At 41.3% G+C, this 24,402-nt stretch overlaps 1 protein-coding gene across 1 annotated transcript; it reads right to left on the bottom strand.

Moving 5' to 3' along the window:
- Window positions 1–19,829: 19,829 nt before the first annotated feature.
- On the bottom strand, window positions 19,830–22,826 carry fzd10 (frizzled class receptor 10). Its single transcript, XM_080500059.1, has one exon. The coding sequence runs from the start codon at window positions 22,283–22,285 to the stop codon at window positions 20,534–20,536; it is 1,752 nt and encodes a 583-aa protein (XP_080356185.1). The 5' UTR covers window positions 22,286–22,826; the 3' UTR covers window positions 19,830–20,533.
- Between the last annotated feature and the right edge of the window lie 1,576 nt (window positions 22,827–24,402).

The following is a 24,402-nucleotide window of genomic DNA, read 5'->3' as shown; positions in this document are numbered from 1 at the left end:
TTGACATAAAACGTGTATGTTTACAAATGTTCTCCAGTGAAGACGCCATTAGTTTGTATTTGAATAAAAATCCACAAAAAAGCCCGAGAACTACATTTTTTGGCGAACTGATCATTTGAACCTGGTGCTGCTGTGCGGTCATTTTGGGGGCAGTATCAACTGTGGCCACTAGATGGCAGCCAAGATGTGTTGTAAATATACAGAATCCAGTTGTGAAGCTGACTGAGCAGCTGAAAGACTCACGGATTACACACACACACACACGCACACACGCACGCTCGCACGCACGCTCGCACACACTGTATATGAACAACGACTTAATATAAACAACATTATGTGGCGATAAAAAAGACCACATGAATTACTGATTGTTTTTATATTGATCCCTGCCTGCTCAGATGAGTGTAAAGTTTAGTAACAACAACAACAACAAAAAACTAATTTTTTAGTTTAAAGTTACTGAATATTGAGCACAAGTAGCATTTTCTGAAGGTGCTTACTCACATTTGAAAAGGTAATTGTGATTGTGTAGTTTGTGGATCTTGCTTCATGACTCAGAAGACCCCTCCTCAATCATATGATTCCAACTGACATGTTGAGTTAGTTCCTCTTATGTGCTCCTTTTAAAAATGAGTGATTATGAGCTATTATTTCTTCTCCAAACTTTTCCTTTCTTCTCTAAATGCCACCATTTAAAACAGAACTTGGCATCTGGGCATTTGTAGGAAGATGTATGCAAATCTTTCATGTGTGAGATCTGAGAGTGATTACATATTCAGACCTGGGGGACAAGTCTGGGAGGACCTGCTTTAGTCATTGTTTACCTGCTGCAAGAAGACTGAGGGGAGTTGAAGGAAGAGGCAGGAACAACAGTGTCATGAAACCTGATTGAAAAAAAAGAAAACAAAGATGACCTAATAGGTAGAGGATTTTTTTTAATTGCTGTGAAGTGTGCATCTGTGAGCTTGTAAATTATTTAAAATGCAACCCAGCGCTCCAAAGAAACGCATATGTAGAATAACACTGTCAAAATGTTCAACGTCATGTGCAGAGAAAAAGGTGGATTTGAAAAAGGAGAAGAAGAAAAAAAAGTTGTGTTCAAAAACCTTGCTATCTCTTAAAAAACAACAAAGGCCAATGAAAAAAGGGTAAAAATGAAAGAAAAAGAAGAAAGTGGGGCCAGGCGTTGGACTGCAAGCTGAGTGGTGTGTGAGGCTGAGAAAGGTGCACCCTGCCAGGGACGTTGATGAATGCGCTTCAGGCTTCAAGCTCACCCTGCAGCCCCCAACAGTGTGGATTCCACGCTTACGCTAATCATGCTCTGTGAGATACTACGGCCCAAAGCTGATGAAAGGAAACAGCGAACACAGTCCATATATCAAACTGGCTGCACTTTCACCAAACACACGGTCTGCCTTCTTCTGACAGAACCGAGAATATCTCCATCGCCGTCACTGTCCCAACCATGTTTTTGCATCTTCACACAGTCTATAGGTTATTCATAGTTTTCAACCTCATTTCCTGGTTCAGTCATTAAAAACAAAACAAGATCAAAGCTTTCCCTCCACATAAATCACAGTGGCTCCATTAAGCTTGAACCCCTGATTGCAAAACCAGAACAAGAGGGGATTGTGAATAATAAGGATCGACCGTGCCATGATATCAGTAAGCGGGTTAGGGAAATTAGATTATTCTCTTGCCTGCAATGGAGCCTAATCTGCTCTGCATCGGTGCGTTCCCTCCTTAAGAAGGCGTAGCCATTGCAACACAGACACAAACACACCCTCACACCGCGGGTTTCTGAAGCTCGTGCAGAAGATGCCGTCAAAGCGAGCAAAATCTAAAACAAACTGTGGCATGCTATTTTTAGAGAAGGCAGAGAACAACAGAGCAGTTTCTGGCTTTGTTACGGTTGAAATCCTGAGGATGAGTGAGGTTCACTTCCAGGAGCAAACCTCCTCCATCAAACGACTGAGCTCGTTTGCAAACAAATTGTGAATGAAGGATACCATTTCCAAAACATGCACCGCTTCTCTCTGGGTACTCCTCCACCTTCAACCACAGTCCAAAAACACGCATTTGAGTTTACTTAGTGACACCACTTTACTCGTAGTGCCCTGTGATGTACTGGTTAGTGTTCAAAATACACCCTGGAATCTGCCCCGCCTCCCCCACTGCAAGTTGAATAAGATGGATGGATGGATGATGGATGGATGGATGGATGGATGGATGGATGGATGGATGGGTTATTGGAAGATATTCCAACACAAGGTGGATGAAGAGATTTATAGATGGATAGATAGCGGATGCAGCCTCCTGTGACTTTATCTGAAAACAATCAAGTATAAATGTACAGAACAGGGGCAGAGTGAGCTCGTTCAGCTATTTTCAGCAACTTAGATGAACATGAAGATTCTGAAGTGGGAAGTGCAGCAGGGTGGTCACATATCCTGCATCGACTCCCCTGAACAATCAATCTTTCATCAATCGATGGAGGGCTGAGCCCAGAATTGACATGACTGTTGCTCAATATGAAAATACTTCTTAAAAGTTTAGATAAAGGTTAAGATACAATTCTGTCTCTTCAATCAAAGAGTCTTTATTCTGACTTTATTCTTCAATTAAGCTTGTGGGCCAAAGAAGATGAGCTCCAGTTAGTGGAGTCAAGGGTCCCACAATGGGATTTTTACCTCCAACCAAAAAAAAGTGTACACCATTGAATTAATGCAAAGCATCATGTGGAATATTTAATGTATTATTTCTTGATGTTAACCAAATGGCCATGTGTGGCTATACATACATGGGTCTGAGTCTGCTTCAAACTCATGCTCTAACATGGGGGCCCTCAAAGAGTGAGACGAGCCCTCCTGTGAAGACGAAAGCATAACTCTATGTCCTAATTCCCTGTTTGGATTTCTATTCTAATTCATTTAAAGTACACCTTCAAGAAATTCACTTAATTTTTTTTTTTAAACAAATAATACAGAAAAAAATAACATGTGAGAGAACGTCAGATTTTGGGATTTCTCCTCCAGATTTGCTGGGATATGCAGACTTGTTTCTTCAATCAATTTCTCTCTTCTTTCCAACATCCAATCATCTTGTTCTAAGGTGACATGCGGGTACATGAGAGTACAGAGGTTCTGAAGTTAAATACACAGAGTATCTTTGACAAGGTAGCTGTGCCTTCAGATACTGTAGATGAGCTGCTGTGCTGTCGTTGATTTATATTGATATGTATGAGTGTTGCCTTTTTGTCTGTGCTGACTTTGTTTGCTTCCTTTCGGATGAGGTTTTTCTTTTTCTTTTTCTTTTTTTTTAATTGCCGGTTGTGTGAAGCTGGTTTGCATGTTTAGTAGTTCCAGAAAGAACCAAGGTGGTTTACATCCAGGCCAAGCTGTTAGATCAGTTGATACATTTAGAAGAAGGTAGAGAAGGTAAGAAGGTACAGGTGCATCAAAAGCAGAACCAATTGACTGAAGAGCCTGTTCAGACTCTGAACATCTTTAAAAGTGTCTTAGATACACATCCAATGGCGTCCAATCATCTGCAGCTGTAACATAAAAAAAACAACCCCAAAACACTTTAAAAGTATATTAATTGATTTTCTAAAGATTTTACTACTTTTCCAAATAAGAGACACAGTAGGGATCACTACTGTGTGATATATTCTAATGATTCCAACCAAAAACGATTCCTTCCCGATTTTACATTTGTTTCTCAACACCCTTTTACATCCAATCAGTGTGCATTAAGCGGTCAATATTTCACACTCTCCACCAGTTTTGATTTAGTTTTAGTTTAGTTTTCACGATGAATGTAGGTACATTCACAAGGAAACTGTTTAATTGGGTTTTGTGTGGTAATTAGAAAGAAAAGGTATTTTGCAAAAGTAGAGATTGGGAGAGATTCTGTGCACCAAACAAAAAGAATAGCATGCATTTTGAATGTGATGGTTTTAAAATACAGTCTCTACTTTTTTGTTTATGTGCAGCGCTCTTCAAAACATCCTTACAAATCGCTGAACTTTGAAAACATAAGCCCCCCCTTTTTTTCTCGAAAGTGTTTAAACCCCTTATCAACATTTCCTGCAACCATGAGCACCAAGGACATCCCATTCAAGCTTCATTTTTGTTCTTACAGTGCTTGGCAAATACACCATTTCCTGTTTGTTTGATAACAAAAAGTCTTGCGGATGGCCTCGACTTGATAGAGATTGTTTGTACAGACAGACACAGGATATCTAAGCACAAACAGACTTGAGTCACTAGGCATGGATTTGCTTGTTGAATACTGCGCACTTGAAAAGCAAACAATGCTGGTTATTTATCCGTTTTCAAGTAGATGACTAATGGTTGCGTTGTGGTAAATAAAATGTTTTTGTGAATATACTTGAAGCATTCTAAGATAAATCCGACTTTTTTTTTTGGAGGGAGAAAAGCAGTGAAAAGACAGCATGAGATGAAGAAGGAGGTCTGTGCTGACCATAGCAGAGTCCTGCAGCGGCCGGACCCCCTCGGAGTCGGCCTCAGTTAGGATGCCATGTGATCTCTAAAAAATCAACAAGGGTTGGTCCACAGCTGGGCTGCAGGAGAACAGAGAGTGGACACATAGCAACACCCACCTACTGGGAGCAGCCGAGGAAGCGGAGAACGAGGGAATCTACTGTATCCCTCCCCGGTGAGATGTGAGTGGACGGCAGGGCGGATTCGCCCTTAATACTGTTTTAACCATCACAGAAGCATTTGCTATTTTTATCACCCCCAATTAATATACTTGCATTTTCATTCTTCAACAGTAAATATGAAACTCTTCCAAGAAAACACCTCCATGCTAATACGCCACTGCACAATAGGAGCACCGCTGATTTAATTTCCTGAGCAGATTAAGTTGCCTCCTACATGACTGAAACTTTCTGGGGGTTTGGGGTTGAAAATCACACTTGCTATGCCTTTCTTTGTCCAGGTGCGTTGGTTTGAACAAAGGTGCAGTGAAGCATCAGCGGCAAAGAATCTAATAAGCACAATGTGGGAATAAAGCAGAGGGGAGTTGAGCATCAAAGGCAGTCATGCACAGCATGACTGGCATCAGTCTGAACTCCCAACCTAGGACACTCAGCATGCTCTTCAGCAATCACCCCCTTTAGACCAGTCCTGGGCAGTAATTAAAACCATCATTCCCACTGCTTCGGTATCTCATTAGCCGCAGGACCCTTGGCTTTCATCCCTACTTGTCCAAAAATATCACAACTCCACACCTAGCAAAGATGAGTCCCACAAACCAAAACAGGCGTCGAGATCTCTCTGTCGAACAGAGTATTATCCAACTCTCATCCAACTCCAAAAGAACTGTGGGAGACCACACAAGCCTGTCTATTCATGTCCATTGTAATTGTTATTGTACCAGCAGGAGATCATTTGGCGGAAAACTGTCTCCCTGCTGTTGGCTGATTGAATCTACCTGCGCAGCAAACAAAGATAAATCCAAATATGAAAGAATATACAAAGTCTAACTATGACACGTTTGCTCTGCAGGGAACATTCTTTTTTTCACTCTTGTATGGTTTTGTTTTGAGCCACAAACATCAACCAATGCAACTGCTACATTAAAAAAATGAGGACGAACTGATACATTTGAAGCTCCTACGCTTTCACTATCAAAGGGAGGATTTGAAGTGGGCGAGTATCGGTTGCAGTGGTCAGATTTAGCACTTTGGCTGTAGATAAAAAGAAACTCTTCTTCCCATGTTTAATTCAGTATGAGCCATGACTAACTCATGTAATGTACTGGGCCTCTGAAGTCAAATGAAGGCTGCTTCACTTGCTTTGTGTACTGTGGATAGAAATGAGTGTGTCAGTGTGGTTTGATGATGATGCACCTCAGCACAGCAGTGCAAGTCAGAAAAAATATGTTGCAATAGCTTTTATTCTATTTCCCGGTAAATCACGTCTTTGGTATACCAGCTTTGAAGAGCTATACTAAAACCTTAATCCATTGCATGCTATTAACCTACTTGGCATCACTGCCAGGCTGTTTTAGCGCATTCAATTGACTACAAGAGAGCCAATGGAAAGAAACAGGATGTCAGCAAGAACATTGTGTTTGTTTCAAGTAAACAGAGGCCTCGCTGTCTCTCTGTGGCCAACACTTAGGGGACATAGAGAGATGTAGACTTCGTGTTAAATGGGTTTTTTTTGTTGTTGTTGAGAAATTCCAATATGTTGCACAACAAATTTGAGAAAAGATTCCATGATTTCTTAAGAAGACAAATAATTGTACGCTACTCCGTCCTAAGACATAAAGCTCACATACATGGCTTCCATCTGTGTGTGTGTGTGTGTGTGTGTGTGTGTGTGTGTGTGTGTGTGTGTGTGTGTGTGTGTGTGTGTGTGTGTGTGTGTGTGTGTGTGTGTGTGTGTGTGTGTGTGTGTGTGTGTGTGTTTGAAATGGAATCTACCCCATCCATTCTTTGCCCATGAGAAGCCTCTGATCTTTCCGTGGCACAAAGACTCGAGCAAGATGAGGATGAGCTCTCAACCTTTGTCAACATCCAGCCTGAATCTGCTTCTCTTTCAACAGCAGCACTTTGTTTACTCGAGTATTTGTGCACACAAACAAAAGCCTCAATGTCGCAAAAAACCATCGTAGACCCGGTCCCTATTTCCTCTCCAGTGCTATTATGAGTCTGTCGAAATTAAAACCTAACCAGAAGCTGGTTCCCAGCCAAATTCAGCTAACTGACTCTCTCCCGCTCTGTTTCTTTGAGAAGCCTTTGATGTTAGCAGGGGGCTTTTGCACTCGCAGTGATGGTAACGAATGATACTTTAAGCGATTCTTTTTTATCCGGCAAACTTAATGAAAGATTAATGGGTTTGATATTTTCCCTTGTTTATATTTTATTTAAAAAGTAAGTCATGGTCCTTGGAACCTGTTAAAAGCTTCTTGGTAATGATTCTTTGGATCAGTGGAAGTCATATTCTGCTCTTTGGCTCCAAACACAATGGCAAGAGTTGATTGTCTTCTCAGCAACAAAATCTTCACATGAAAAGCACTGACCTTGAGTGCTGTGTCTACATCTTCCTCTGATATGGAGACTGCAGTTGCTCTGGAGATACGTTCATTTCCATATGTCCTCATTCAGCTGGCTGCAGACTCTTCATTTCCCTCCATTTCACAGTTCAAAGGATGAAATCGTTCAGACTTGGTGCATTTTGTACTGTCTGTCTATAGATTTTTCCTCACATCACTCTTGTGGTTGAACAGAGAGTTGATGTATGATTTGATTATATAGTGGATATGTGTCAATTAGAAAAGGTTCTCTTATTTCCGTTCTCACGTTGGAGTTGACTGCAAATATTCAGAAAGATTTAGTGACAACTTTTTTTGAATATGGGAGACAAATACCTTTTTCTTGTCTTCTGTCATCACTTTGGTGATTCAGTATTTGTCGCCCCTGTTATCTTTTTGAAGCATAACCACACTAGCAGCTTAGAATAAAATGTCTTGTTTGTCCCCTTATTTTCTTTCTGCGTGTCCCCTGTGGAGAGCTATAGAGAAATCAACTTCAAATAATTGTTGCAGACATTATTTTTAATGCACTGTATTTAACTGATCAAGCAGTTCTCTTGCTTTCATGGGGGTATATAATTAGAAGAGATCATACTTTTCCTTTGTGGATATGAAGATCATACGACAGTTATTTTTACAACATCAACATGAAATGATGTCCCTTTATTTGTGTGAAAACATTGTAAATTGTAAATTTTGAACATGCTATCTTCACACTTATTTTATTAGAACTCGACATCATAACAAAACAAATATCACTTTGAAAGTGACAGGAACATGAAAACCAAGTGGACTATACTGGCCTTTGCTTTGAACTCATACATAACAAATGAAAATGTATATTGCTGTAACCACAAGGTCAATGCAAGTTTTAGTGTCCATATGAAATGGAAGAGTGTTCGTATAGTACATTTCAGCAAAAAGGCACTTCATTGTGCTTTGCAACAAAAAATAACAATAACTTAGAATGAAAAGAAAAACAAAAATAAGATGAAAATCTAATTGTAAAGCACATAAGGAATATTTACAAAAAACCTAGTAATATAAAACAATAAAAAGTAAATGTGAAAAACCATTATATTATCACATTATCAACTGAAACCTATAATAACGGATTTTTGTGATAGACAGTAAAGTTATGTTTATACTTGTCAGGTCTTTTCTCTTCTCTCGTGAAATCTGAACGCTGGTACAAATGAAAGTAACAGGATGAAACCATGAGAAAAACTGTGTCTTGGTCAGTTTCCAAACACTGTCTGGTGCATTTTACTCCAATTATGACTGCAGCTTGTGTCAAAGACCCCTAAACATATCAAACACACAGCATGAGAGGCATCGGATCTGCTGTTTACTTACAGCAGATCTTCTTTGTTGATATGTTCAATGGAGGGAATTTCTGCCACTGTTTTACCATCTTCATACACTTTAGTTGTTGTTGAATTCTCAGCTGGTAAAACTACTGCTTCATTATTCCCTTGGGCACACTTATATGATGACACACTATATGGGAAGTGATCAAATTCCACACAACTGTCCAGTATTTCTTTTTTAGTTCAGTGCACCAAAATGGTGCTAATACAAAGAGACAAAAGTCTAGATATGTGTTAGGATTTTTTCCCCTTGTTCTTTAGCATGGCTCGGGAATTTTTGCTCGACTCTTTTGCTTTGATTACAGCCATTTTTTTTTTTATTCCTCTATCACAAACTCAGCCAAATTTATAGAGATCCCTATCACAAAACTACGTTGTTATATATCAAACAGCGCATTGAATAACTAAAAAAATAAAATAATAATAAATGCATTGCATTTTGTATGGTATCTAAAATGTCCTTTCAGGCGGAGATGGATACGAGACATTGTTCCACATCAGCTGTCCCCACCAGTATTTCCTGAGGTCTGGTGTTTACTGCTTTTAAGTGTACCCACGGGACCCATAAAGCACTCAGCAGAGTCCACTTGCCACGACCACACAGGGAGGAGGTAAACCTTGGGAGACAGACTGCGCAAGTGTATTTGTGCTTGACTGTGTGGCAGCGCTCAGACTGGGGTTGGGGGTGGGGGGGTGGGGGGTGGGCGAATGAAAAAGAACAGACTGAGGGGAGCATTTAGGAGGGAACAGTATGTTTCTGACTGTCAGGGCCTCCACTGGCCCCAGGGCTAGTAGTCAGTCTCTCTACTTTCTCTGCCCCCCCCCTCCCCCCCCCCCTCCCCCTTCTACCACCACCACTCTGCCTCTCTCTCCCACCTCTTTCTCTCTGATTTATGTCTAACCTCTGTAATTACAGTGCCAACCGCAGCGGACGTCAGGTTCAGACCGGGTGAGGCATAGACATGCCCCATCACCTGAGAGCAGCGGCTCGACAGCTCCACCATTAAATGCAGCTGCAATTTTCCCTTCAGCCGAATCTTCTTGACATTAGCTTTAGGAACATATTTGTGTGACAAGAAGACACTGCAAAGACACACTGCCAGAGACAAGTCAATTGTTTTCCTAGAAGACACTGCAAAGGCGTGCTGCCAGAGACAAGTCATTTGTTTTCCTTGAAGACACTGTAAGGTTGTGGAGAGAACACATTCGGCGAGCCAAATTAGTTTCCGTTGATTGATTTTTGCTTTTATCAATGAGCTGCGATCTATTAAACAAAATCGGTGTTGCATTACAATAGTAACTCAAAGCAGACATGCACGGCACACAAGCTCTGCTGTCATGATGAGGCTGGTGAAATGGTCCTCCACCCCTCCAGGATGGGAGGAAATATGACTGACAGTTATTTGGACCGCTAGCGAGCATTTATCACCTGGCCTGACACATCCTTGGATATAAAACTCTCACTCAGATCCCGGAAGACGGAAATATATCTGTTGCCATGTGTTTTGAGGGAAGAATCCTTTGGTATTTCAGTGTCTGCTCTTCTTATGCATTGCATATGTATGTGGATGTCGATGACACACCGGGCATTGTCAGTGTACAGAAAAGCCCTCTTTGGCAGCCCAGCTCAGTGAAACAGCATGATAGAAAGTCACAGAACGAAAAGAAAGAGAGCAAAAAAGAGAAACTGTGCCCACATGAGTGTGACATTGTGCTGCTGGACTGATTTGCTCACCATGACAACCATGCAGAGGAGGGGGGCGGAGGGCCGGGGGACCCCCTGGCTTTTCGTCCCGTACAATACAGAGAGGCACGGCTGTCTTAACCTCACTGACATCCCTGTTGTCAGCGGGTCAAATGCTTGAATATCAATGAACTGACTCAGTGCCCCTTGCAGTGGTGCTCAGAACTGTCCCGGCTCACATAAGAAGCTCTTGCTGTCCTCTCTGACCTCCGCTGACCCGCTTCCAGCCTCTTGTTGCTTTCAGTTCAAAAAGACTGATTCCTCGGGGTTAAACAACACTTAAGCTGTGCGATGCATCGCCACTTCCTGCTTCGAGTTCATTTGGTTACACTTGCCTTCTAACAACCAGGAATTTATACTTTATCGTGATAAGTTCAGACTGCTGCCAACTGTTGTGTTTAAAAATCTGACAGATATTGTTAAGAGTTATGATGGGCTGGTACCTTGTCTTCACCCATAGTCAGCTGGGATTGGCTACAGACCACATGATCCAGAGCAGCTTCTATTATTGCATGACAATCGAAAATCATTCAATGTTTTTAATTGATATTCAACACAACACTCCAAAATTCTAAGAATTGATGCTACTTTTGTTCACTTAAAAAAGTCATTTGCCCATCAACAGAGAGCGAGACCCAGAGTTGGATGGCACAGACTAGAAAACCAATGGGTGGATGAATATTTTAAAGAGCTGCTGTGATGTTGATCTGCTATCAAATGCACACAAAAAAAAAGATGAGGTGAAAATGATCTTCATGAAAGGTTTTATTTATCCTCAACCAATCTGACAAGGCACAAGAAAGGAAATGCTGTAGTTTCAATCAATTTGTAGTTTGTTTTTATGTTCCGTTTTTGTTTATAGACTGGATGCTCTAGTGTAGCTATAGACGGATGTTAAAGTGACCTACGGAAAATGTATATTGAGGAAATTAATACTCTGCTTTGTACCCAGCTACGACATTGGCATTTCAATAAATTAAAAAAATCATCAGTGAAAGGGTTGGGCCATCAGTGAGATGGTTTTCTATAGTATTGCGCAAATCATTTTTTAAAGATTTGAGACCGATAGGAGAAATCACTGAAACCTACTAAAATAACCACTACAAGTCATTATTAAAACCTTTACATACAATGCTTAATTTAAATAAATACTGTCATACTTGCCATAAAATTAATGATAAATCTTCAAGAGTGCATTTATTTGGTTAGCTTCAAAATTTGTGAAATAAATAAAAGTAATGAATATAGTGATAAAATGGTGAAATAGTAACCTGAAATTATTGCCTATTAAAACATGATACTGCGAGATCTAAAATCCATCCAGACAAAGAGTAAAAGACAGGGAATATCCTGGACAGATCACTAGTCCATCACAGAGCAAACACAATGAGACAGAGACACACAAATCATTGTGCCTATACATGATTGTTTTTGGACTGTTAGAGAAACCCAGACAACATTATTAACCAGAGAATGTTCTCGTTATAAGGCTCACCAGTACATTACCATGCAGCGTTAGGAGTAACAGAAACTAACAATATAGTATTAGAAAATGGAAACGTCCCAGAAATATAGACACTCACGAAAACCATTTCAATTAAAAACTCATAAACAAGTGAAATCGTCAAGAGGATAGAACAAAAACTGTACAAATTATATGAAATACTCCTTCCCTTTTGTCCTAATAAAATATATTTTAGTATGCTTAAAACTCAGATGCGCAGCTAAACCAATCATGGCTGATTCTACTTTATAAAGGGAACCATGTGCAGTGTGCAAGTTTATGTCATGCCATCTACTTTTAATTATTAATATGGCAATTAGGCCATGATACTTGAAGCATAATGAAAGACTCCTTTGAACATCATCTAACAGCTATGAATATGTGAGAGGGACAATAATGTATGAGCAACGTAGTACTGGAGGGAGTCGCTTAAGCAGCAGACAGTAAAACGCGTCAAACAAACAGGACACATTTTTCCAAATCTGAAAGAAAACTGGTCGAGGCAGCATTGCGACAGAAACACAATCCATCATTTCAGTCCCAATCTACATGAAGTCAGTGGTTTCCTGCCTAATAGAAGATTTTGTTATCTGCAGCACTGCTTATTTCCCTCCTTTGAAGAACAGAAGAACAGAGGCTTGTCTCTCTCTCTTTTTTTATTTTTTTTGTTTTGCGAATCTAGCCATGTTGGTTCAAAGTCATGTCCGTGACCCGAGGCGGCGATCAAACAGAGAGCTAAATTTAGTTCTCCATTCCCATGTCTGGAATTGTTTCATATGCTACGCTGTAATGTGAATGTTCATGAACATACCATACAGGTGCTGTGCGGTAAATGTGTGGACGCATAGTTTCCATTCCCATGTTGAACTCCTGTTGACTGCAGCATGGGATTGAATATATCTTCAGCCATGTGGTCACTACTTTTTGGACTCCAATCTTTTTTCGTCATGCAAATTCTGACATATGTTCATACAGACTGGGCTAAAGATGAAAGTAAACCTTTTGTGATCATCTCAGTGTACCTAAAAGGAAAAGTGCATATTATTCATGTGTTGACAAGAAATACATATAAACAAATCTTGAGCAACCAGTGTGAAACACTGGCTTAGTTGTCATACGCCATCTCACAGATTGGCTCTTTAAGTGGGCTGTTATTTTCCACTCAGGCCAGATAACTGGGTTCTGACCCCTTCTCTGTGTAGATTAGTCAGTGCTGCCATCACTCCCATTAGCATTATCAGAACCAGACAATCTGGCTCACCACCAGTGTCCAGGAAACCAAGAATCTTTTACCATATGCCCTCAGTTGATTACTCAAAGGAACACATGTATGAGTATCAGATACAGTCACAAATCCTGGCACTGAAGTCATTTATCATCTCCTCAACTGTTCCTTCGTACTTATCCCAAATTGCTTCCAGTCCTGTCACGGTGTAAGGAGAGCTGGGAGCTAAATGGGACAATGTTTTGGACTGCCGTAAACTAACACATGTTATGTGTTGTGTGTGACCATTTCTATTAATGTGATGCCCCCTGGGACAAAAGTCTTGTAAAGATTATAACTGAAAGTAAGGAAAACATGCCCCAAACTTAAACAGGAAATTCTAAAAATAACTCGCTTGTAGTACTTGTGTGATAGAGACTCCGAATTGAAATAACTGGAATGGCAGAAAAATGAGATGAACTATCCCTTTGATAATTTGTGTTGTCATCGCTTGCAAATGGATCGGAACAAACATCACCTAAACAGTTAGTTTTAGATGACCAACAGTTGCTGTAATGTATGGTTGTTTTGGCACAAGTCAGCCATCATGGTCACCCTGGCTGGTCTGTGCCTGTGTAGCTCGGTATGTAACAAACTGTGATGTACTGTATACCATGACCTTCCTGTCAGAACTAACAATTGAGCTACAATATCTTGGCTGTTGCATGAGACTGTATGGCCCAGCCTTCATTTCCCTTGTGCACCAATGGAGTCTTCGCCACCCATGACCCCGTTCAAGGCTTCCACCCGTTAATCGACCCTTGATTCCCCAGACAAGGAATGCTTTACAAGCGATTTAAAACTTTTAACTGACCTACAGGTGCTGTCATAAAGAAAAAAGCACCAGTCACTGGTCATAATGTCATGACTATCTGCTATCTACTAGTCCCGCTCTGTGTCTTCCTAGTAAGTTCATTAACTGCATGATTATTTTACTCTAACACGGAAATGGGAGTCTGTGTTGTTTAATCAATAGCACAAATCCAGTATATATTTCACGTGAATTATTTATTGTATAATTACTTTTAACATTTCATTACAGATGTGATTCCACAAATAATTTGAATGTAGAATCACATGCAGTATCTAAAAACTGTCTTCATCACATGCAGATTGGATCATTTCTGATCACTCACACAGTGATTGAGTGAGAAGTCAAGACATATATTTATCAGTGCAGATATTCAGACAGAGTATTGTAATATTTTTGTGAATTCTCAAAAAGACATAAAGACGAGTCCAAAACTAGATTATATTGTTTCTGCAAGTGTGCAATCTGATTTCTTGCTTTGTCACTGTCCACTGTGTAGAGTGAATGTTAAAAAAACAGTAGTCAAAAGCCTTCCTACAGAATATTCTGCCAGCAGGGCTGGGATATTTTTCTCCCGGTTTATGTGACAGTTGATTGTGTAGTTTCCTTTCATGTTCTCCCCCTCTGTGCCATCTTTCTTTGTTAAGTTTGCTGAGAGTGTCTTTGAACCACAGGCATTTTCTCTCAGCGGTGCTCATGAGCCCTGCCAGATCCATCATCATCCCTCTCCCTCTGTCTATCCCTCTATACAGCTCCTATACTGTCTGTAGACTCACACACACACACAAATACATACACATGTACACAGCCTCACGTTGCACTTGCTCTCTCCATTTCCCCATCAATCCTGTCGTCGCCTTCACGACACCCCCCCCCCCCCCCCCCCCCACCCCCGCCACCCCCTACCCCACCCGAAAAAAACAACACTTAAATGTGACAAATGGATGCGAGGCTGTTTTCACACACACACTCACAGCCACACAGAGTGACAAAAAAAGCGTATGAGGCTGTCTTCGCATGAAGAAAAAGGTCGTCTCCCCGCCGACGTTTTGCTGTGTTTTAAAATGATCAGACCTCTTAGCAGCGTGGATTAGGATGGTGGCAGATTAGAGTCTGCTGCTAAATCACCATGGCGAAAACCTTGCTTCTCGCTGACTCCAGACTATTCACATCCCTCTAACCACACAATCTCCTGCCTTCTGTCACGTTGCAGCCCTTGGGTCCCGGCCCTGCTCCGAATGTCGCTCCCATATATCTGGCAGTTTTCTATTGAATGTTGCATACTCTTCATTTTTATAGTCGGGATTTGATCAGATATCAACGCTAGTTTACTTTGTTCACCCATTCGTTAACCCAGAGTCCTGAGTTCAAGTCTGGGTTGGATTTCTTCAGTGTGTGTTGTGTGCATATTCTCCCTGAGCATGTGTGGGTTTTCACTTGGCCCTCTTGTTTCCTCCTGCAGTAAAATAAACTGGATAACTGGCTCATGATACACTTTAACATGCATTTAATCATCTGAAAGTTTAGCTAATAAGGACTGATGAGGAAGATGATGATGATGATTGTCTACCCTTCGTCAGCTCCAGCTCTATGTAGAACAGCATAGAATGGATGTGTGAGAAGCTTATGTTGCAAATGTGCTAATCATCTTTCCTATAATTAGAAGGTCATTCTGCAGGGGTCCTGTTGGTCTAATGACTCCTATAACAGCACAGATCTCTCTTGGCTTTGTGGCAGTGTTTACATTTTTCAAGCTGTCATTGATGGTCTTGGAGTTGCGTTGATGAGAAATGTGAAATCCTGTCAGCACTGGCAGATATTGATATACAAGCTTTTTTGTTTTGCTTGACTCTCTTGAATTGGATACAACAGTTTTTCAGACAAGTGCAGAAGTTACTCCACCTCCATGTTTCACAGCTTGAACTGCTTTTACCTTAATTTCAGATCAAAGCATCCTGATTTGAAAACAAAGTGAATATAGGCATGTGGCTGCAAGGGATTTCCAAAAATAATTCAAAGTAAATTTTGATGAATTTCTGCAAGTTATTGACTTTCTCGTCCCGCTTTCTACATGCATGTGTTCACATGCAACAAGCAAACAAGCCAAAATCTGTTACAAAAAAGGGTCAGACTTCAGGGAGGTGGCTGGCATACATCTGAAAAGGAAGAGTTGCCATTCTGTGGTCCTCAGAGGAAGTACGCCGCTGCTTGTATGCAGGGGGAGTGTCTGTTTGCACAGGTCTCTGTCAGTTAACACTAATCTGCCTGATCTCCACCTCAAAGTCACTCACTTCTCCACATGCAAATAAACATATTCAGTCCTTTTTCAAACCAAAGCCACTATCAAACACTTGTTTGATCAGCAGAGGGCCTGTGAGGCAGTTCATTATGCATTTGAAAAAAAAAGGCACCCTGCCCTTGCCTTGCAAGGAGGGAACTCATTGTTGCCAGGTTTTTATGTAATTACTCTCACCTTCTGCGGAGGCTGGGAGCAACTGCCTCCAGTGTGTGTGTGTGTGTGTGTGGGTATTATTAGCTTGTTGCTGCAGACTGGGCATATATACTGTATTCATACTTTGCCCTAGTTTCTCTGCTGTATGGATCAATTCTGAACATGAAGCCCACCCACACTTTCTCAGCCATAATCTTCAGAAGTCTGGATTTATGTACCAGAAAAACTTGAGGGATGAGAGAGGGCTTTTATTGCATTCTATGATAACACTTTCTTCTATGAAACTTGCAGCTCTCTGTAAAGTTTCCTTTTCTTCTTCAGTAACTCTCTTACTGTGTTACTTCTTCAAGGAGAAAACAAAGCTGCTTCTTATGGTATGATGCACCAAGTATTTCTCCATCTGTGGAGTGAAGTCTCTCCAAAAAGGTGACAGATTTACACTTAGAGCAGCTGTCTAATAGGAAAAAAAAGTGCAAATAATCGGCGTGGGTCTTGCACATTAGGAGCATACATGCTGGGGGAAACCCACCCACCCCTGAGCACCAGCCAAATTCCTTTGCGTATATGTTGTGTGTGTGCGTCATGTATGCGTCTGACACTGAGAGGCTAAGCGCTGCTTTGCTAACAGACAGGCCTGAACTGGTAAACAGGTGCTGCTCAGGCAGCCGAGGATGAGGACATGGGGCGTCTCCACAACGGCTGATCAAAGAGAAGCTGCCTCAGCCGCCAGTCATCCCAGAAACTTGATTTATGCCACTGTGTCAAAGAACTTTATGACTCCTCGCAAAAGCAGACAAAGTAAACACGAGCACACCTTGGCATACAAACATATCAAATAGACAATAGGATGTAGATGTTTACAAATATAGTTTAAAGGTTGTTTTTGGTTGTTTTTTTTTTTTTAATCTGTGATGCTGTGTGTGCTTTCAACACTCTCCTTATAAACCTGAATCTGACTTTGACAAGCAGAGGCTGCTTAATTGTTGTGACATTTGATATGTTCCAGTGGTAATACCATTACGTGCTGAAAAGACACATAACATCATCTCAATTTGCTACAGAGTGCAAAAAAAGCTGAAAAATCCTGGCTTTCTAGCAAAGTAGTCAGATCAAATTAAATCAAGTAATTATCAAAGGTTTGATGCCGTTTCAACAGCGCTGATCACAAGCAAAAGCTCTCTATTATCAACACATCACAAGCAAACAGGGACTGATAAATCCTGCGCGGTGCAGCTGACAGAGCGAGAGGCAGGAAGTGGTTGAGCGGAGGGGTGACGGCATTCATCCCGGTGGATTTTGAAGACGCGTGGGTCTCAGACTCATCAGCCTCAGTCACATGGCTGGATGTGGGATTCCCCGCTTGCTCCAATGAAATGTGCCTTTGCAAGAAGTTTTATTTAATAGAAAGCAGCATGACACATTGTTTCACTCTGCCGAGACACACTCCTGGCTTGATAACCCGAGATCTGATGGAATAAGATCTATACCTTTAAGCAGCTTAAATGCGGTTCAGTGTGATTTCCAAAAATTCTTGCCAGCAACACTTTGCCCTTGCTCTGAGCAGGATTTTTCCCTTTGAAGAGAGGAGAAGAAGAGAAGTGAAGTCTGCTTGGCTGAAGAAGCCCTGGAGGGGGGTGGTAACTGTCATTTATATTTACAGCCTCCTCAGACACCTCGGGGGCTGTTATCCAGGTGGCCTCTGTTGAAGCTCTCAGAAGCACTCACACCTTTTTTGCAACTCGCAGTATCAATAGACAGTGGCTGACTTTGATTCAGCCACATAGAGGTTGTGAGTCATGTGCTTTTGACTGTTAAAACGGGTTCGGTTGACGCTGGAACTTGAATGCCTTCGGGGATAAAGCATTACTACACTTCTGAAACTTTATTAGACTAGAGAGGCCTCTCTACCACAGGTCTCAAACTCAATTTTCTCTCCTGTGCGACAGCCAAAAGAGGCAAAACCTTCAAATCTCTTAAAAAGATTTTAAAATTTAAGCAGATAAAGGTGAAAGGTTCCTGTGTGGAAAATTACTTATTTTTCAAGCTCTCAAAAGAATAATATCATGCTTACTTTCACATTTTCAGTCAACCTTTGACAACTTGCTATATATTTATACACACACCTGTTTGAGTCTCAAAACGGCTGACACCAGTGATTCAAACATCCATGTTTTCAGGTCTGTTTGAAAGCATGATGAAGACAAAACTCAATTGCCGTCACTTGAATTCAAGAATGGACTTGTGGCCCCCGGTGCATGCACCTTCACAGTTTGACAGTGTAAACATTATTAAACAGCAAACATCTGAAGATGCCACAAACTGTGTATTTGGCTTTCTCATGCTTACAAATAAAACTGGTTCAGTCACTATGTAACTACTTCAAATCCAGACCAGATGTGTCTTTAGAAATGTCACTATGCCCCACTGATAGGAAAAGAAGAGATGATGACAGATATTCTGTGTTTTGGTTTGCAGCGATCCTCCTTTTCAAAGTCAAACCCTTCAAACAGTCTTAATCCTGTCCTGAATGGGAGCTGGATTATTGTATAACTCCTTCATTGATACACACCGACACATGCAACATAGCAAGAGAGCGAAAGATACAGAAAAGAGGAGGAGAGAGGCTGATATGGTAGATGAAAGAGGACTGAGATAAAGTTGTATATTCAACTGAACTACACAAATGAATATATATATATATATATATATATATATATATATATATATATAAAACATGAACAAATAAACTATAAACACGCTGATATTAAATCCACTCAGCAAGAATGTTTCAGTCATGATGATGATCTTGTCACTTTCGTTTTTCATTTGAGCTCAAACCTTAATAAACTGATATACAATTAAATAATGATAATTCATTTTGGCTGAACTCTCTTCTTTTTTCAAGAGGTAAGTAATTAAAATTAGACATGAAGCTTCATGCTCAACTATGCTGAATGCAGGAGTGAATGTGTGTGTGGGAGTTTTTTTTTTTTATCCCCTTTGATCAACTGACTACTTGTCCAGAGTGAATCTGGCTTTTTAACGCAATGTCAGCAATGACATGCTGCAGCTCCCAGAAAATGCACGACAATAAAATGGGTATAGGATATAGATAAAATGAAATGTCCAGATATGCGTATAGCTAAGTAGCTGTGTTACCTTAAAGTACTGTACTCAAAATACCAATAAAGCACCATAGGAAATGTTTTTATGACACCAATTTTCAGTTTGTTTCTTGTAAAACATAGGAAAACTTTGTATTTCTCTTAAATCTGAACATTTTCTTTTTATTTGTTGATTTGAATGGCACTTTGAACATGTAATTTATTACTACAAGTCTGAAGCAAAAGTCCTGAATCGTTCAATTATTCCTGAATACCTTTGCATGCTTATCACTCAGTAACCAGTCATCCTGAATGACCTCCACATTGTCAATGTACAGTTACTGGCTGTGATTATTGTGATGTATGAATATAACCAGTATATATGGACAAGTATAAGAAACCCAAGTGCTAGAATTGCAAAAAAATCCCCAAAAAGAAACAACCTTTGTGACTGCTATGATGACGATGATGATGAAGATGAAACAAAATTCCAGCATCACAAATGTTTAAAACTAGAACGTTTAATTAATTTTTTTCTATAAAATCTCAACTTTTTTTCTTTTTAGAAATATATACAAAAAAGAAATAAAAACAAAAACAGTGTACAAATGACTTTTCGATATTGAGTGCTTGATTAATTTATGGCATGGATTTGCCTCACAAAAGGCAGTTCGTAAGGTCTTGAGTGCCTTTCAACAGCTGCTCTCAGTCCAGTTCAAACATATATGACACTGCCTCCATTTCCATTAAAAAAGCCTCCAAACACAACACTCATCTCTCTGGCCATTTGCCTCCATTGTTTATGGGGTTCTTTCATTGTCTGTAATCTGTCACTAACAGTGTCTTTTTGCCTGTGAAGAAAACATCTATTGCACATAATTCAAGTAACCCCATGGCACATTCAAATGGTTTATTCCACTCTTTTTGTCTTGGGAACAATACCATTTTTCCCCCTCCCTCTTCTACCAAGTTCCTGAATAGAATAAGTGAATCCAGGAGTACCAGATTTTTCTCTCAGACAAAAGGCAGCTCTTGTTGTGTGACATGGCTCAAGATAAACAAAAAAAACCCCAAACAAACAAACAAAAAAAACATGTTGTATTATTAGCAATGCATAAATAAAACATGAACCTTGTTTCTTTTGATGGTACTCTGAATATTATAGTCTTATTTAGGGCTTTAAAAGTATTTTTGGGTTCATACAAGGGGAGCCAGCCTACACACATGTCGGAGGAGGTCGCGTTGGCTCGTACTTGGTGCTGTGCCCTTTGAGAGATGGATGAGGTTTGATGTAAGGCCTGCTGCTGGTGAACACGCTGGCAGCCTTCCTCCTCGTCCTCTTCTTCAGCTTTCTGCTAAAGACATTCTGCCATGACTGCAGTGTCTTTGAGGTCCAGATCCACATACCGCTGGTGATGCCCACCACTAACAGCATGAAGATCTTCACCATGAAAATCTCAACAGCGGGTATCGACGCTTTCATGACACATTTGTCCGACTCCGGCCCGCCGCCGTCCACACACTTCTGCTCGCCTGCCAGGATGCGCCAGTAGTCCATGTTGAGCCTCTCGTAGAAATAGCAGGCGATGACGCAGGTAGCGGGGACAGTGTAGAGGACAGAGAAGACCCCGATACGAACCATCAGCTTCTCCAGCTTGTCTGTGTTCTCTCCCTCCGTTTTCATAATCTTACGGATGTGGAAAAGGGCTACAAAGCCAGACAGCAGGAACGAGGTGCCAATAATAAGATAGCAGGAGAGGGGTATGAGCACGAAGCCCGTGAGAGCTTTGACGTCCATGCTGCCCACGTAGCAGACCCCCGTCAGCTCATCCCCAGCCACCTTCCTCATCACCAGGATCATGATGGTTTTCACGGCCGGGATGGCCCACGCTGCCAGGTGAAAGTAGCTGCTGTTCGCCTCAATGGCTTCATGACCCCACTTCTTCCCAGCAGCCAGGAACCATGTGAGGGTCAGGATAACCCACCAGAGGGAGCTGGCCATGCCAAAATAATACAGGATGAGGAACACAATAGTACAGCCGGTGCTCTCCAGACCCTCCTGGATGATGTACTGGACCCCATTGTCTCTGTCACAGGCTATTTTGTCAGCTCCCACAAAAAGTCGAATGAGGTAGCCCACAGAGTAAACACAGTAGGACATGGAGAGGAAGATGATCGGCTTCTCTGGGTATTTGAATCGCTGCGGGTCAATGAGAAACGTGAGCACAGTGAAGGCGCTGGAGACAAAGCAGAGGATGGACCAGATGGCCATCCACACCAGAGAGAACTGCTTGTCTCCCTGGCTCCAGTATACATCCACTTTGGAGTAGCATTTGGGGGCACATGACTCACTCTTCTCCACAAAGTGGAACTTGCCCGGGTTGCTACACGACTGCTTTCTGCTGCTGTCCTTGAGGTGCAGGTCCTGCCCACCCAGAGGCCGCTGGGGTCGGAAATCTGGAGGCTGAGTGTGGGAGACTTTGGGCGGCTCATCCGAGCCATTATTAGGCGCCTCCATGCAGAGGTTGTTGGGGTCATTTTTGGTGGGCAGGCGGGAGCAGTCCAGAGAATCTGGCCAGGGGAAGTTAAACTGCTCCAAGATTGGGGCGCATTTAAGCTTGACCTGTTCGCACATGACCCTGCATGCTGGAATGGGGTTTGACACCTGCTCCGTGCACATGGGCGCATACAGTGAGCACAGGAAAAATTTGAGGTGACTGTGACATCCAAACTGTATCAGTGTGGCGAACTCCTGCAGCTGTATCGCTGCCTCTTTTTGGTCATCATGGCCCATGAGATTGGGCATGCGGGTCATGTTGTAGCCAATGTCTTTACACTGGGGGATGCTGATGTGCTGACATCTCCCTTCTCCCGACCAGTCAGAGTCTATTGAGCTGATGGCTGAAACCCTGCAGCTCCATAGCACCAGCAGCAGATGGAGGAGGCTCAGTTTCACTGCTGGACACATTCTCCCCTCTTAATTTGAAGAAGAAAATCCCACAGGCAAGTTCATTAAAAAAAGTCAGTGATCAACCTTGAGTTGACGATCGGGATCAATGTTGTGAGGGGGAAAAAAAACAAACAAAAAAAAACTTACTCAACTATGTTCCGACAGCATCGATTCTTCAGTTAAGAGTCTTTAAAAAAAACATAAATCCCGCGAAGGTCCGACAGTGTTGAGTCTCTGGAGGAGTGCATGCGGGTCCATGCTTTCACGCGCACCAGTGCTGGAGCGACTTCAGTCTCTTGCGCGTGAAGATCGGTCCACTCCAAGTACAAGAAAGCTGTTATACATCCACATCTGTTGAAATCCTACTCCCAAAAAACACCCATCGGTCCGCTTTCACGTCTCATGTTACTTTTTAAAGGGAGTATCTGTCTGTGTTGCGGTGCGATTTCAACCCGACAACTTCAGAAGAAAATGATAAAAAAAACAAAAAAACAAAACAAAAAAAAAAACAAATTCCCCGCCGGGTCTTTTTTTTTTTTGTAGTTGTTGTTGTTGTGGCTCCTCGCAAGGCACCGAAACAAGTCGTCACTCAGAGAAATAAGTGGGATAGATATCCTCTGTGGCTGGAGTAAATGTGCCTGAGAGACGCCGGATTACGCTCCTCCCGATGCGTTTGGTGGCAGAGCTCGTCTGAGCTGGTCGGAGCCTCCGTCCCGGTCTAACCTGCCAAAAGATCCGCCTTCAAAGACAGCTACTTTGCATAAGAAAGATGACACTGACACGCGGATTATTTTCAAATCGTGCGGAACAGCTTGTTCATTACTGCAGTTTCAAAGGGCTCACAGCAAACTTCCTGCTCTCTGTTTGTTTGTACTCGGCCACAAACTTCGGAAACAGCAGGACAGAGACGCATTTTATGAGATTCCCCCACTAAAATGTTGCGCAATTTGGCTCGGGGGCGCACAAGTCCAGAGGCGCACCGAAAAAAAAAACAGAGCTTTGATCACAACTGAGTCTTTTAACTGAAGAAAATCCACGCAAACCCATTTCCCCTCCTTCTTCTATTCTTGTTTCTCTATTCAAAATAACTTTCTCTATTCAGAATAACATGACAAATGTTTTCAATCCGGACACACTTTCCTGCAGTCTTTGGTGCTCACTGCCCATACACTACATTTATGAATATCCTTTTGAAGAACAAGGGTGTAGCCCACATAAAATAACTCCTTTTATTATTGTCCTTGTACAATGACTCATGACCGAACATGCAAACCTTTCAAAAAACGAATGATCGTGTTTTCCAAAAGACCATTGAAAAGTAAAGGAAATACTTTTGTTGATAGCTCTGTGGAAAAACACGGTGTCACGAATGAAAACACTACATTCAAAAGTGTTATGACGACTATATAAAATGCATTGTAAGTATCAAAAGCAAGGTGGTCATTATTAGTGTTTGAATATATATCATTTGCTTGAGACTATGTCTGCTGGTCACGTTATTTAAAGATCTACTGTATGTACCAAATGTTGGTGTTTTTTTTGTTTTTTTCACTTGAGATTTTATGTAAAGTTTGAAGCTGCAGCTGTCAGGTAAATACTGTAGTGGATATACTTTATCACTTTCTATGATGGCCAGCAACTTTTGGAAATAGCAAATTATCCATAGTCATTCCTCTGAAGTAAAAATCTGAACTAAAATGTGGTTATGGAAAGTGCTGATCTGAGAATATTATCAATTATATGTATAAATGTTTCTTGGATTTCCCCTTTAGAAGATTACATAAATAAATCTCACTGCATTATACACATATAATACAACTGTCTACATGTAAAGAAGACAGGTCCGCTTACTCTTTCAATAAATGATGCAGTTTATCACATATTTTACTTCAATCATTCTCATCTGATCATAATTACTAAATCCCATACATCCATACTGAGAGAGCATACACAAACACAATCTGAATAAGAAATACCAAAGATTGTATAGTCTTCCTCCTTGACCTTTAAAGGCAAGTCAAATCAGTCCAGGCTTCATTCTGTGATACGGATTTGGCTGAAAAACAGATGAAAGTAGATCTATCAATCTTCATAAGGTCTTAGAGCAACTGGGAAAATTCGGTATCCGTGTGAAT

The sequence above is a fragment of the Blennius ocellaris genome (assembly GCF_963422515.1).
Source record: "Blennius ocellaris genome assembly, chromosome: 7".
NCBI classification, from domain to species: Eukaryota; Metazoa; Chordata; class Actinopteri; order Blenniiformes; family Blenniidae; genus Blennius; species Blennius ocellaris.
The sequence above is the reverse complement of the archived record's forward strand: the minus strand, read 5'-3'. Positions and strand labels throughout refer to the sequence as shown.